General features: G+C 44.5%; 1 protein-coding gene across 1 annotated transcript in view; it reads right to left on the bottom strand.

The window, feature by feature from the left end:
• LOC123498191 (Down syndrome cell adhesion molecule-like protein Dscam2) overlaps window positions 1-15000 on the bottom strand; it is a 68838-nt gene that overhangs the window by 53115 nt on the left and 723 nt on the right. The window contains exons 2-7 of the mRNA XM_045245356.1: window positions 13977-14239; window positions 8997-9158; window positions 5669-5953; window positions 5296-5415; window positions 1453-1635; window positions 1207-1348 (exon numbers count right to left, since the gene is read on the bottom strand). Of these exons, the coding sequence (XP_045101291.1) occupies window positions 1207-1348; window positions 1453-1635; window positions 5296-5415; window positions 5669-5953; window positions 8997-9158; window positions 13977-14239 (1155 nt within the window). The remainder of the gene's footprint in view (window positions 1-1206; window positions 1349-1452; window positions 1636-5295; window positions 5416-5668; window positions 5954-8996; window positions 9159-13976; window positions 14240-15000) is intronic.

The following is a 15000-nucleotide window of genomic DNA, read 5'->3' as shown; positions in this document are numbered from 1 at the left end:
AACCATACCTGAGTTAACAGGTAAGGAGTGTAACGTAAACAGCTCGCATGTGTAACTAGCCATCAAAAGCTGGTTACGACAGCAGTAGCAGTAGCAGTAGTAGCAGCAGTAGCAGTGGTAGTAGCAGTAGTAGTGAGCAGTAGTAGTGCAGTAGTGGTGGTGGCAGTGCATAAGATTGTTGCTGGTGGTGGTAGCAGCAGTGGCAGCAGCAGTAGCAGCAGTAGCAGTAGTGCAGGTAGCAGTAGCAGTAGTAGCAGTGGCAGTAGCAGTAGCAGTAGCAGTGGTAGTGGTAGTAAGCAGCAGTGAGTGGCAGCAAAGGCATTAGTAGTAGTAGTAGTAGTAGTAGTAGTAGTAGTAGTAGTAGTAGTAGTAGTAGTAGTAAAGCTATTACTATCAACAGTAGTAGTAGTAGTAGTAGCAGCAGCAGCAGCAGTGGCAGTAGCAGTAGCAGTGGCTGCAGCTGCAGCTGCATCTGCTGCTGCTGCTGCTGCTCTCTCTCTCTCTCTCTCTCTCTCTCTCTCTCTCTCTCTCTCTCTCTCTTGGTTCACACACACACACACACACACACACACACACACACACACAGAGAGAGAGAGAGAGAGAGAGAGAGAGAGAGAGAGAGAGAGAGAGAGAGAGAGAGAGAGAGAGAGAGAGAGAGAGAGAGAGAGAGAGAGAGAGAGAGAGAGAGAGAGAGAGAGAGAGAGAGAGAGAGAATTTGAATGAGTTTTCCCCTTAATGTTGGATAAACAAAGTTAGTAAATTAATACATTGGACGTTAAGTCTCCTCCTCCTCCTCCTCCTCCTTTTCGAAAACTTTTTACCATTATTACCTAACACTTTCTAGTTGAGAGTGGAAAGTGCGAAGGGAGAGCGGAGAGCGGATTGGAAAGTGGAGACTTTAGAGCACAAGTTAACAGAGGGAGCACAAGCGGAGAATGAGGAACAAAGAGTGCAAGCGGAGAATGAGAAAAAAAAAAAAAAGCCTGAGCGGAAGAGCGGACTTTACTTTTGAAGTGTCCACTTCCCGCTTCTCCGCTCGTATTTCTAACTTTTGGCGCTCGTGCTCTTCTGCTCGCGATTTGTAAATCTGCTCGGAGCGGAGAGGCGCTCTTGCTTACCTCTGCACTTTTGCTTCTGTTTTTATAGCAGGATCCCTAGTTAACTTGTTTTCTCATGGTATATAAAAACAAAATATAAAAACACTACCTAGGGAGTGGAGAAAGGGACACAGCATCCTTGCTCCAGGTGAGGGTGAGGGGAGCATCTCCATGAGCGTGACAGGTGAGCGTTGCAGTGCCACCCACTCGCACCTCCTGCCGTTGTTCAGTTGCTCGAAACCATGGCGGTTCTGTGGATCACTGCCTTGCTTTAGTATTATGCGAGCTGAAGAAATTATTTTTATTTTTATTTTACATAAAAAGATTATCATTAATAAATACAGTGGGGGCACACCATTTACTGTGATGTCAATCAGCTTAGAGAGTCCTGGTGGAACACCATTGCCTGCCTCACACAGGTACCGCCCCTCGTGACCCCGTGCAGATCTCCCAATCCACAAGGTTCCATTTTTCCACTGCACAATACTGCTCTCTCCTGATCCCGTGCCCTCCACCACACCAACAAACTCTCCTGATGCTGCAAGATAGAACAATATATATTTACTATTATGAAGCTATGATGCCTCTTTAAAAGGGAAGGGAATTCACTGTATTGGAAAAACCTGGTACAAGAAGAGCATGACAAAAAAATAAAAAAAAGAAACTGGTGAAATATTTTGACAACATAGAAAAATACTAATTCTCTTGTTTACAGACTTCAACACACACACACACACACACACACACACACACACACACACACACACACGCCCGGTAGCTCAGTGGTTAGAGCGCTGGCTTCACAAGCCAGAGGACCGGGGTTCGATTCCCCGGCCGGGTGGAGATATTTGGGTGTGTCTCCTTTCACGTGTAGCCCCTGTTCACCTAGCAGTGAGTAGGTACGGGATGTAAATCCAGGAGTTGTGACCTTGTTGTCCCGGTGTGTGGTGTGTGCCTGGTCTCAGGCCTATCCGAAGATCGGAAATAATGAGCTCTGAGCTCGTTCCGTAGGGTAACGTCTGGCTGTCTCGTCAGAGACTGCAGCAGATCAAACAGTGAAACACAAACCGGCGCCACCGTTCAAAGCAGACATATAAACAACAGGTCCAATATACCGCTGACTACGAAGGCCAGCAGACCTGGTGATGTATTGTAGGAGAAAAGAGAACTAGGCAAGTGATCCTGTCTCCTAAGTTATTTTGAACTGGAGCAGAGTGCAGGCACCAATTATGTTTCAAGTATATATTAATGATATACAAGAGGGTTTGAGTAGCTACATAAACTTGTATACAGACGATGCAAAACTTTTCAGTGATAAGGATTTTGTGGAATTGCAGAAAGATATTGATAAGATCTGAAAATGGAGCCAAAGAGGAAACTATAATCTAATTAATAGCAGGAAATGCCATGTAATGGAAATGGGTAAAAAAAATAGATGACCTATGTGAGAATACAAAATGGGAGAACAGATTATGATGAAAAGGAGAGAAGAGAAAGAAAGACCTAGGAGTGATTAAACAAGACACTCTGATTCCAGAAAGACACATAAATGGGTTATTTTTTATCAAAATACAGGACACTAACAAATATCAGGGTGGCGTTCAATTACATATATAAGAGTATGATGAAAAAGATCATAACAACTATGATAAGACCTACACTAGAAAATGAAGCAGTGGTGTGGTCACCATTCAAACAGGACGTCAGGAAACTAGAAAAAATTTCAAGGGCAGCTACAAAGATGGTGTCAGAAATAAAAGATCTTTCCTATGAAAAAGACTGAAGGAAATGGAACTACCAACTTTGAAGGATAGACGGGAAAGAGGAGATCTAATAACGATGTGTACGTTAGTAAACTGTATGAAAAAGATATATAGGCAAGACCTGGCATCACTTATGGAGGATGGAGATAAACAAACAAGACGGCACTACAAGATCATGAAAAGTCATTGTTCAAGGAACACTAAAAATTTTTATTTTCCACATAGGACGGTGGACATCCCGAACGTACTGAGTGTGCACAAATTTAAGGAAAAGTTGGATAAAAGTAGATACGGAGACAGGTCACTATGAGTCCTGATATAACCCTGTAATATACAACTAGGTAAGTACAACTGGGTAAACACACACACACACACACACACACACACACACACACACACACACACACACACACACACACACACGGCCCGGTAGCTCAGTGGTTAGAGCGCTGGCTTCACAAGCCAGATGACCGGGGTTCGATTCCCCGGCCGGGTGGAGATATTTGGGTGTGTCTCCTTTCACGTGTAGCCCCTGTTCACCTAGCAGTGAGTAGGTACGGGATGTAAATCGAGGAGTTGTGACCTTGTTGTCCCGGTGTGTGGTGTGTGCCTGGTCTCAGGCCTATCCGAAGATCGGAAACAATGAGCTTTGAGCTCGTTCCGCAGATCAAAAAGTGAATTACACACACACACACACGACAACAAATTAATATCAAATAGCCAATTTGGTTTTAGAAAAAGACGGTCGTGTGTAACTAATTTATTGAGTTTCTATTCTAGAATAGTTGAAAGAGTACAAGAGAGAGAGAGGGATGGGTTGATTGTATTTATTTGGATTTAAAAAAGGCGTTTGACAAAGTGCCACATGCAAGATTACTATGGAAGTTAGAAGAGAAGGGTGGCTTAAAAGGAAGCACATTGAGATGGATAGAAAATTATTTGAGGGGGAGAGAAATAAGGACGGTAGTTAAAGATATGAAGTCCAAGTGGAGAGCAGTAGAAAGCGGAGTGCCACAGGCGTCAGTATTGGCACAATACTTTTCCTCATTTATATTAACGATATGCCAGGAGTGAACAGGTACATAAATCTGTTTGCAGATGATACGAAACTGTGCAGAGTTATAAAGGAAAAGGAGGATTGTGAAATACTGCAAGAAGACCTAAATAAGATCTGGAAATGGAGTAAAAAGTGGGAAGTGGAATTCAATGTGAATAAAAGCCATGCCTTGGAAATGGAAAAGAGTGAAAGACGACCCGTGGGAGATGGAGTAGAACTGGAGAAAGTAAAAAAAAAGGAAAAGGACTTAGGAGTGACGATGGAAGAAAACAATCAACCGGTAAGCCATATTGATAGAATTCTTAGAGAAACATATAATTTGCTAAGGAATATTGGAGTATCATTTCACTACATTGACAAAGAAATGATGAAGAAATTGATAAGTACTATAATAAGACCCAGATTATGCAGGAGTAGTGTGGATCCCTCATAAAAAGAAACACATAAGAAAGTTGGAGAGACTACAAAAAATGGCTATAAGAATGGTTCCTGAATTTGAAGGGATGACATATGAGGAGAGACTAAAGGCTATGGATCTACCAACCCTGGAACAAAGAAGGGAGAGAGGAGATCTGATACAAGTTTATAAATTGATCAACGGAATGGACCAAGTGGATAATGAGAAACTGATCCTGAGAGAAGAATATGACATTCAAAGCACAAGATCGCATAGTAAAAAGCTGAGAAAAGGAAGATGTCTGAGAGATGTTAAAAAATATAGTTTCCCGCAAAGATGTATTGAGACGTGGAACAGTTTAAATGAAGAAGTAGTGTCTGCAACGAGTGTGCATACTTTTAAAGTAAGAATGGATAAGTGTAGATATAGAGACGGGGCCACACGAGCATAAAGCCCTGTAAAACTACAACTAGGTAAAACATACACACACACACACACACACACACACACACACACACACACACACACACACACACACACACACACACACACACACACACACACACACACACTATCAAATAGACTAAAAAGACAAAAAATAACTTTTTTTTTGTTTATTCAGGTATTTTTCTTATGGTACTCAAAGGCCTGTATTCTGAAACGCTCTGCTCTCTCACCGTCACTGCTTTCCAAAGGCTCCAGTTGAAGAGTATTTATATAGTTCTGGTGATAGATTTCCAAGATTTTCAGTTTATCAAAGAGAGAAACTGTCTTGAAAACCCGGCTAGTTTTCTCTGAAGCCTTGGAGAATTGTCGTAGTGAGAGGGGAAGGCGTTTCTGAATATGGGCGTAAGTGTTAACAAAGGACAGCCACAGCAGCAAAGGGTAAAAATAGATAAGAAATAAATAATGTAGATATTCAATACAAGGCAATGTCATAATTTATTGAACAAAGAAAAAAAACATGAATGTTCGACTTGCCTGCCTGTCTGCGCCATGTGACGACTGGGTCTGGAAATCCCCGTGCCAGGCAGTGAAGTGCCAGACTACCTCCCAGGGCCACACTGGTGCTGCTAGGCTCCACCACCCAGGTAGGAGGCACTGCAGAGACAGCCATATAACATTAATTAAACTCTAACACATAACTACTGATGTTCATGGCATTTCTTGGCAGTGATACAACCCAGGCCAGTATTTCAAAATGTATTGCTCTTTTACGAAATCTATTTTGAAAGATTACAAGAAACAATTAACCAGGATATTTATCCCTAAAACTAGCAAGTTTTCAAGTACAACTTTTTTAAAATGCGGATAGAAGTGTTATAGAACAATGTCTGGGCCAGGCCAGTCTTACCATTAACAGTAAGGCGAGCCGTGGTGGCGGAGGCGGCAGCGGCGTTGGAAGCAGTGCAGGTATAATTCCCAGAGTGCTCTGCTGCTGCGCGTTCTATCACCAGGATGGAGGTGAATGCGTCCAGTTGTGAAGTTCGAACACCCAAGCGAGCGTCTAGTGGTCGAGCATCTTTTGTCCAGGCATAGCGCACTGGCTGGTCACCCTCCTGGACCAGACACGTGGCTCGGATCTGCATTCCAGCTCGTGTACCCTTTGGGAAGGTGAGTGGCGCCAGGCTGGGAGGCACTGTAGACCCAAAGACTGTCATTCCTGTGCTAGCTAGTGTCCACTGTCCAATGTAAATACAATATGATCCCATCCAGAAAAAAAAGCATGGCCTGTTTGAGAATGCAGTCTCTTCCCTGAATCAGTGACAGATGTCTTGCATCAAACTCATAATGCTTTATGTTATTTCATGATTTTTTTGTGGACAAAAATGTTTCAGACATTATTAATTTGCCTAATCATGACAAGTAGTAAGGCAACAGTTGTAATATTTCAACACAGTAGAGTGCATTAATGATGGCCCACGAGGTTATTCCATTCCACCAAGGGCACATGGAACTAAGAGTCTGAATGAGATGTGTGTATGTATATAAAGGTCTTCAGGTATAGAGATGTTAAGGGACGTATCCGCAGGCATTTTCTTTTCTGTTGACTCTTCCAGTACACCAAAGAAGAGCAACCACAGCTTCAGCATCATCACTGGAGGAAGACATCTTGGCGGGGAGCTTTTTGTTTACGTTCACTTCCCGCCAAGGCCCCGAACTAATTCATAATTTCCAGTCGCTACGTCTGACACTTTCTGACTAGAAGGAATGAGTCGAAACCCTACCGACGTAAAATTTCAGTCGCAAATTGGCACGTGTGAACCCACCTTTACATATAATTGTTCTCTTACAGCAGATTGCTTTAGTCTGCCTGATATGTAAAAATCACAGATATAATTCCTCCTGAGAGATTTATCCGTTTCACCAGCTTCGTACAAAGAAGTTGCGCCAGGCAGCTGGGTTGTTGTTGTAGTCAGTGAGTAACGAGGGTGAAGCAGTCAGAGCCACAGCACAGGGTAATAGTAGCAGCAAAGCTATCTCAGGTAATCGGACGCCAGTGGTAATGTGAGGTAAAGAAATGGTGATTAACAGTATTGGACAGGCCAACCTCGGGGGCAGGAGCACTGACACAACAACTTGCTAGTGTTTCATATGTAATTATATTGCATGTAAAATGTGCAGTACACTGTACATCCAACCATTGCCTTCATTACTTCCCCTCCCCAAAATACCCCCAACACACAATCTACCCTACCTATCCAGTGCTGCCCAAGCTGTCACACCCTCTGAAACCCTATGTAGGTCAACCCGAATTGGATCAAATTGACCTCAGGAGAGAGTAAGACCGCTAAATTGACGCGGACTGTGCTGCCAGGTGCAGGGTAATCACTTTGTTTTGGGGTAATTTGAACACTATCAGGTAACATTATTTAATTTCAGAGTAATATTATTCATCACCGTACATAATATGGTATATAGGCAACACCCCTTAACAAACACGTTACGTTCCTAATAAACCGTTCGTTGTGTGAATTTTCGTCACGCGAACCAATTGTAACAAGTTTGACCCCTGACTTGAACTTCCATTGAGAGTAAACAAAGCGAGAGCATCATAGTACAGTGAAAGGTTTAATGAAGTAGAAATTATGAAGTTAAACATTTAAGCAGTGTAATTTAAGACTAACTCATTATAATGTACACTAATGTATGTATGTAAGTAACTTTATAATGTTGACGATCTTAAATTAATGAAGGGCCTACTAACTAGTGCACAGCTTGGCCAATGGCTGAAGGTGAATTATCACGCACCACTGACAGTAGAATGACTACTGCTGACCACTGACTACTACAACGATTTTGCATGGGACGCTTTTGCCACTTTTATTACGATTAATTTGCCACAATCAACACCAATACAGTAATGTTAATATAATAATGCTACTATAATGTAATCGGCGAACTATTGGCTACCAATATTCTACAACAATACTTTCATACATAAACCACGATACCTAACTACGTATACGTAAATGCTGCAAACCAGGCAATATATGAAACACTATATAACCCTAAAGCTTTTCGTCACATATATACCCATGTACTGTTCGTATGCACGTATATGTATAAATGTATGTCGCGTCTGTATCTACTTGATGGAGTTTTCCTGCCAGTATTTCAAACAAAAGTGACATCTATCATTCTAGTTTCCTGGCAATTGACACTGGCTAGAGTTGCCTCTAATTGTCTGCCGAAGCCCTGCCTGCCATCTTCCTTTCCCCCCCAACCCCAACCCCCCACCGTCTCTCTCTCTCTCTCTCTCTCTCTCTCTCTCTCTCTCTCTCTCTCTCTCTCTCTCTCCATACTCATTCTCTTTTCGTTCCGTCAAATATGCCAAATTCAAATAATGAAACAATTTTGTAAATGAAAGTAGACCAAATGAAAAATTGTGCAATAGAAGTTACTAATAAACCTTGTAGGCTACATTTGGGCGATAAACTTTTCTTGGTATTGTAAGGTATTAAAAAAAAAAGAAAAAAAACAGTAGGTTAAAAATTCAGGGTATTTTATTGGCGGAGTTTTCAGTGATGTTGGAGGGGCGCTCCGGCAAGCTTCAGCAGCACTGCACCCCTAATTATTGCTATTATTACACACACACACACACACACACACACACACACACACACACACACACGCCGGTAGCTCAGTGGTTGGAGCGCTGGCTTCACAAGCCAGAGGACCGGGGTTCGATTCCCCGGCCGGGTGGAGATATTTGGGTGTGTCTCCTTTCACGTGTAGCCCCTGTTCACCTAGCAGTGAGTAGGTACGGGATGCAAATCGAGGAGTTGTGAGCTTGTTGTCCCGGTGTGTGGTGTGTGCCTGGTCTCAGGCCTATCCGAAGATCGGAAATAATGAGCTCTGAGCTCGTTCCGTAGGGTAACGTCTGGCTGTCTCGTCAGAGACTGCAGCAGATTAAACAGTGATCAAACAGTGAAACACACACACACACACACACACACACACACACACACACACACACACACACACATATGCCCTCGTAACCTTAAGGATAAGTACATATGACAAACGAACTTCAAAAGACAGGAAATGACAAGTCTGTCTTAATCCTGTAAAAACGCAATGCACTTGGAACAATTAGCTAACAACACAGACCTTCCTTCATTTAGCATCTACTTCACTGAACACTTATTTGGTATGTTCCGAGACACATGCTTACTCACCCAAGACACGCAGCTGCAGACTCTGAGTATCGGAACGACCTGATCTGGAGGAGGCAGTACAGGAGTAGCGGCCGTCATCAGCCCCGCGAGTCACCTCTTGCACCACCAGCGTCCCGTTCGCCAATACTCGCTGCCGATAATTCCTGGGCAGCGGGGACCCGTCTGTGGAAGAGTGTTAGTGTTGTTGAGATCTCAATGTGATGTGTGATGCACGGAAAAAGGAGTGGGTGAATACAAGCAGTAAGAGGCAATGTTGTGGAAGATGGCGATTCATGGTTCTTAGGATGATTTATGATGGTGGGTTGGATGGTGTTGGAAAATGGAGATAGGAAGAGACAGGAAGATAGATGGATGGATAGACAGATAGATAGATATATGGATAGACAGACAGACAGGTAGGCAAACAGATATAGAATAGAGATAGGGAAGCAAATATAAACAGATGGAAGAAGAGGATTAGAAGCAATAAGTACCAGCATGAATAAGTTAAGTGAAACAAATCCTGGGTAGACTCATGTGTGTGTGTGTGTGTGTGTGTGTGTGTGTGTGTGTGTGTGTGTGTGTGTGTGTGTGTGTGTGTGTGTGTGTGTGTGTAATTCACCTCGGTCGCCTGCTGGTCACCCAGCCAGTCTTCCCCATTACGGAGCGAGCTCAGAGCTCTTAGACCGTGTGTGTGTGTGTGTGTGTGTGTGTGTGTGTGTGTGTGTGTGTGTGTGTGTGTGTGTGTGTGTGTGTGTGTGTGTGTGTGTGTGTGTGTGTGTGTGTGTGTGTGTGTGTGTGTGTGTGTGTGTGTGTGTGTGTGTGTGTGTGTGTGTGTGTGTGTGTGTGTGTGTGTGTGTGTGTGTTTGATATAAAAACTAACAGCGACATTATGTGGATCCAGCGACAGATCAACTGAGGGGAGGGGCAAAGCAGGCCTCTGCGCTGCACCTGGATAGACAACATATTGAGATAGACCTCATGCTATAGTAAAACCCATAAGTACACCTGGATGATTCTTGCAGCTTACATTGTGTTCTTTCTTATCCCATTCCTAGTCTCTAACTTCATTAAGCAGGAATCGAAACATAAGTGGCTTCTTGTTTACTTATACCATTACTAATCTTGCCTTCAGACTTCCCACTTGATAAAGTAAAGTAGCCTTCCTAGCTCTATTTCTAGCTAAAGCGACATGTCAACTTAAGAGATTTTAACAGATAGATATAATCGGCTAGAAGACGTGACTTGTAGATTAAGTCACATCTCTTTTCACAATCACACACCATTTTCACCTACATATAGTCACTCTATCCTTGTTTTTACATCTTTCATACTACCTTCCTATCATCTCCACCCAAGTTTGCCTGCCTGCCTGCCTACCTGCCTGTCTGCTTGTTCCCAGCCCGAGAGAGAGAGAGAGAGAGAGAGAGAGAGAGAGAGAGAGAGAGAGAGAGAGAGAGAGAGAGAGAGAGAGAGAGAGAGAGAGAGAGAGAGAGAGAGAGAGAGAGAGAGAGAGAGAGAGAGAGAGAGAGAGAGAGAGAGAGAGAGAGAGAGAGAGAGAGAGAGAGAGAGAGAGAGAGAGAGAGAGAGAGAGAGAGAGAGAGAGAGAGAGAGAGAGAGAGAGAGAGAGAGAGAGAGAGAGAGAGAGAGAGAGAGAGAGAGAGAGAGAGAGAGAGAGAGAGAGAGAGAGGAGAGAGAGAGAGAGAGAGAGAGAGAGAGAGAGAGAGAGAGAGAGAGAGAGAGAGAGAGAGAGAGAGAGAGAGAGAGAGAGAGAGAGAGAGAGAGAGAGAGAGAGAGAGAGAGAGAGAGAGAGAGAGAGAGAGAGAGAGAGAGAGAGAGAGAGAGAGAGAGAGAGAGAGAGAGAGAGAGAGAGAGAGAGAGAGAGAGAGAGAGAGAGAGAGAGAGAGAGAGAGAGAGAGAGAGAGAGAGAGAGAGAGAGAGAGAGAGAGAGAGAGAGAGAGAGAGAGAGAGAGAGAGAGAGAGAGAGAGAGAGAGAGAGAGAGAGAGAGAGAGAGAGAGAGAGAGAGAGAGAGAGAGAGAGAGAGAGAGAGAGAGAGAGAGAGAGAGAGAGAGAGAGAGAGAGAGAGAGAGAGAGAGAGAGAGAGAGAGAGAGAGAGAGAGAGAGAGAGAGAGAGAGAGAGAGAGAGAGAGAGAGAGAGAGAGTGATAGGGAAGTGGTATGAAAAATGTAAAAACAAGGGCAGTGACTATGTGGAGGTGGAAATGGAGTAGGCCTAGGAAAAGAGGTGTGACTTAATTTACATATCACGACTTCTAACCGATTATATTTATCTGTTAAAATGTTGTCATGTCACTTCAGCTAAAAATAAGGTCTGATCACAAGCGTACCACCCGTTATGTTACCCTTTTGGTACGAGCTTAAAGTTCATCATTACCAATCTTCAGATAAGACTGTGAACTCACACACCACACATCCCATCACTGTGGTTGGAGGAGACGGTAACTGATCCGCTTATCAGTGGCAAAATCCCAGAGGAGACCAGGCCCTAGTGAAGTTCAAGCCTATGCCAGCCATGGCAGCCAACATAAACTGAGCTCCTTTATCACTGAGCCACGTGTGTGTGTGTGTGTGTGTTGGGGGGAGGGCAGCGATCAGAAGCTGTATAATTAATGTTTAACCCTTGAACCGCCACTTGACGTACGTGTGTGTGTGTGTGTGTGTGTGTGTGTGTGTGTGTGTGTGTGTGTGTGTGTGTGTGTGTGTGTGTGTGTGTGTGTGTGCATTACTTCAGCTGTGTGTGTATATACATGAAAATATATGTATGTAGTGCTTATGTATGTATGTATGTACTCCTACGTTTTCCAACTTGATGAGGCACCTTTCCTGCTCTTATATTTAGCTAGAGCGACATTTCAACTCAAGGGATAAGTATACAGGTAAATACCATACCCCAGAAGTTATGATATGTGTCAATTAAGCCACACCACCTCTTTCTCTCTCTCTCTCTCTCTCTCTCTCTCTCTCTCTCTCTCTCTCTCTCTCTCTCTCTCTCTCTCTAAATTACGATATTACGATTTACTTTGTTAATTTTGTAATAGAACTCTTGCATCTTTCATCTTTACCTAACTCTCCAGTAACTAATTCATAAGCCCAAGGGAATACCGTCCTCTCACCACCATTCTTCCATGTTACAAGCTCCAAACTACGTCTGTGTGTGTCAATCACCTACGGTCGTCCATTGATTACCAGTCAGCTGTTCCCCCTACGGATAGACCTCTGAGCTCGTAATGACCGGTCTTCGGGTAGGACTGAGACCACTCACATGCCACACATCAGGTTAGCGATGATACAACTACTCGGGTTACATCCGTACTGCCGTATTACCATGCTACTTGCTGCCTAGTGAACAAGGGGTACAACATTAAGAGGCTCACTCATTTGCCTCTCAGCAATTGAAACTCGAACTTGGTCCTCTCGGTTGTGACCCCATGTATGTTTTTCACTACAGTGTGTGTGTGTGTGTGTGTGTGTGTGTGTGTGTGTGTGTGTGTGTGTGTGTGTGTGTGTGTGTGTGTGTAATTCACCTCGCCTCGGTCGCCTGCTGGTCACCCAGCCAGTCTTCCCCATTACGGAGCGAGCTCAGAGCTCATAGACCGATCTTCGGGTAGGACTGAGAACACATCAACACACAACACACAACACACACCGGGAAAGCGAGGCCACAACCCCTCTAGTTACATCCCGTACATATTTACTGCTAGGTGAACAGGGGTCACACATTAAGAGGCTTGCCTATTTGCCTCGCCGCTTACCGGGACTCAAACCCGGCCCTCTAGATTGTGAGTCGAGCGTGCTAACCACTACACTACGCGGTGTGTTTCACTGTTTGACCTGCTGCAGTCTCTGACGAGACAGCCAGACGTTACCCTACGGAACGAGCTCAGAGCTCATTATTTTCGATCTTCGGATAAGCCTGAGACCAGGCACACACCACACACCGGCACAACAAGGTCACAACTCCTCGATTTACATCCCGTACCTACTCACTGCTAGGTGAACAGGGGATACACGTGAAAGGAGACACACCCAAATATCTCCATCCGGCCGGGGAATCGAACCCCGGTCCTCTGGCTTGTGAAGCCAGCGCTCTAACCACTGAGCTACCGGGCGTGTCCACTGAGCTACCGGGCGTGTGTGTGTGTGTGTGTGTGTGTGTGTGTGTGTGTGTGTGTGTGTGTGTGTGTGTGTGTGTGTGTGTGTGTGTGTGTAATTCACCTCGCCTCGGGCGCCTGCTGGTCACCCAGCCAGTCTTCCCCATTACGGAGCGAGCTCAGAGCTCATAGACCGATCTTCGGGTAGGACTGAGACCACAACACACTCCACACACCGGGAAAGCGAGGCCACAACCCCTCGAGTTACATCCCGTACCTATTTACTGCTAGGTGAACAGGGGCCACACATTAAGAGGCTTGCCCATTTGCCTCGCCGCTTACCGGGACTCGAACCTGGGCCTCTCGATTGTGAGTCGAGCGTGCTAACCACTACACTACGCGGTGTGTCTGTGTGTGTGTGTGTGTGTGTGTGTGTGTGTGTGTGTGTGTGTGTGTGTGTGTGTGTGTGTGTGTGTGTGTGTGTGTGTGTGTGTGTATTATACTGTCCTGAATGTGCAGTTTGAGAGAGAGAGAGAGAGAGAGAGAGAGAGAGAGAGAGAGAGAGAGAGAGAGAGAGAGAGAGAGAGAGAGAACGCGACCTAAGATACCAATGAGAGCTGACAAAAAAAAAAAAGGACGTCACTTTAGTTGGAAATATAGGTACGAAAACTGCTTTATGAAGTAGGGAGCCGACTGTATACAACTGGCTTTTTATAGCTTATCTATATTCATATCTACTCTCAAGTCTTACTTTTTATGTATATTTGGCTTATAACACATTTTCTTCTGTTGTCTTACTACTAAGTTCACCATTGATGTGTTCTTTTAGAAGAACTGCCATGCAATTGGCTTCGTGCAGCTTCTCTCCATATCTTATTCCCAACCTCACCTTTGATCCAGGTGATGCTGTGGATGGGGTGTCCCGACGCCGGACACGCTATGATGAAGGTCCTCCCCGCCACGGCCGTCTGCTGACCCATGGGGCGGACCTGGGGCGGACCGTACACATTGAGGCGTGCCACGTGCGAAGCCTCACCGGCACTATTCGCGGCCGTGCACGTGTACGCCCCGCCATCCGCCACGTGCACGGAGCTAATGTTCACATGGCTGATGACGTCTCCTTCTGCTGACACGTACTGACCCTTCACTAGTCTGTTGGATGACGATGAAGCGAGGGAGGGAGGGAAGGAAGAGGGATTGAGGTAAGAAGAAAGGGGGGAGAGAGAGAGAGAGGGAAAGGAAACGTGAAAGGAGGGTAGAGAATGGGAAAGGAGGAAGGGGGAGAAAATGGTGGATGTATTAGTTGAGTTTTCTGCAATGGGTGTTCGTATACAAATGATAGTAAAGATGACTGACAATGCAGGTATAAAAACTGAAAGAAAATGAAAGAAAAGATAAAAATACCAAGTAAAAAGAAAAACTAAATTATTATTTTTTTTTTTTGAGCAACGAAATAAAAGTGAAACTGGAGCACAAGAAGAGCCAACAACAAAAACAGCGAACAGGAAGCAGCTGTGTGAATTGTGAAAAAAAGACAAGAATATTTATAGAGGAGGATTAAAAATTCATCCCCCCAGCTTCTAAAAGTATTAAATCCTTTGCAGTAAATTGAATATTCTCGATATCCAAATGGAAAATGGACTTATCACCGATCAGAGAGGATTGAATACGACCAAATGCGGCTTTGGAACTCTCTACCATTCTTTCCTGAGGCAGAGCTTTGGCGGGACGTCCCTGTCTCGGGAGAAAACCTTTTCTGGTTATATTCAAGGGAATTGAAACACTTGAAAACAACCGCTTGTTTGTGTGTAGGGAAGGAGAATAGGACACGTGTGTGTGTGTGTGTGTGTGTGTGTGTGTGTGTGTGTGTGTGTGTGTGTGTGTGTGTGTGTGTGTGTGTGTGTGTGTGTGTG

Source organism: Portunus trituberculatus, chromosome 47, assembly GCF_017591435.1.
Source record: "Portunus trituberculatus isolate SZX2019 chromosome 47, ASM1759143v1, whole genome shotgun sequence".
Classification (NCBI taxonomy): domain Eukaryota; kingdom Metazoa; phylum Arthropoda; class Malacostraca; order Decapoda; family Portunidae; genus Portunus; species Portunus trituberculatus.
Note: the sequence above shows the minus strand (reverse complement) of the source record. Positions and strands in the feature narration are given on the sequence as shown.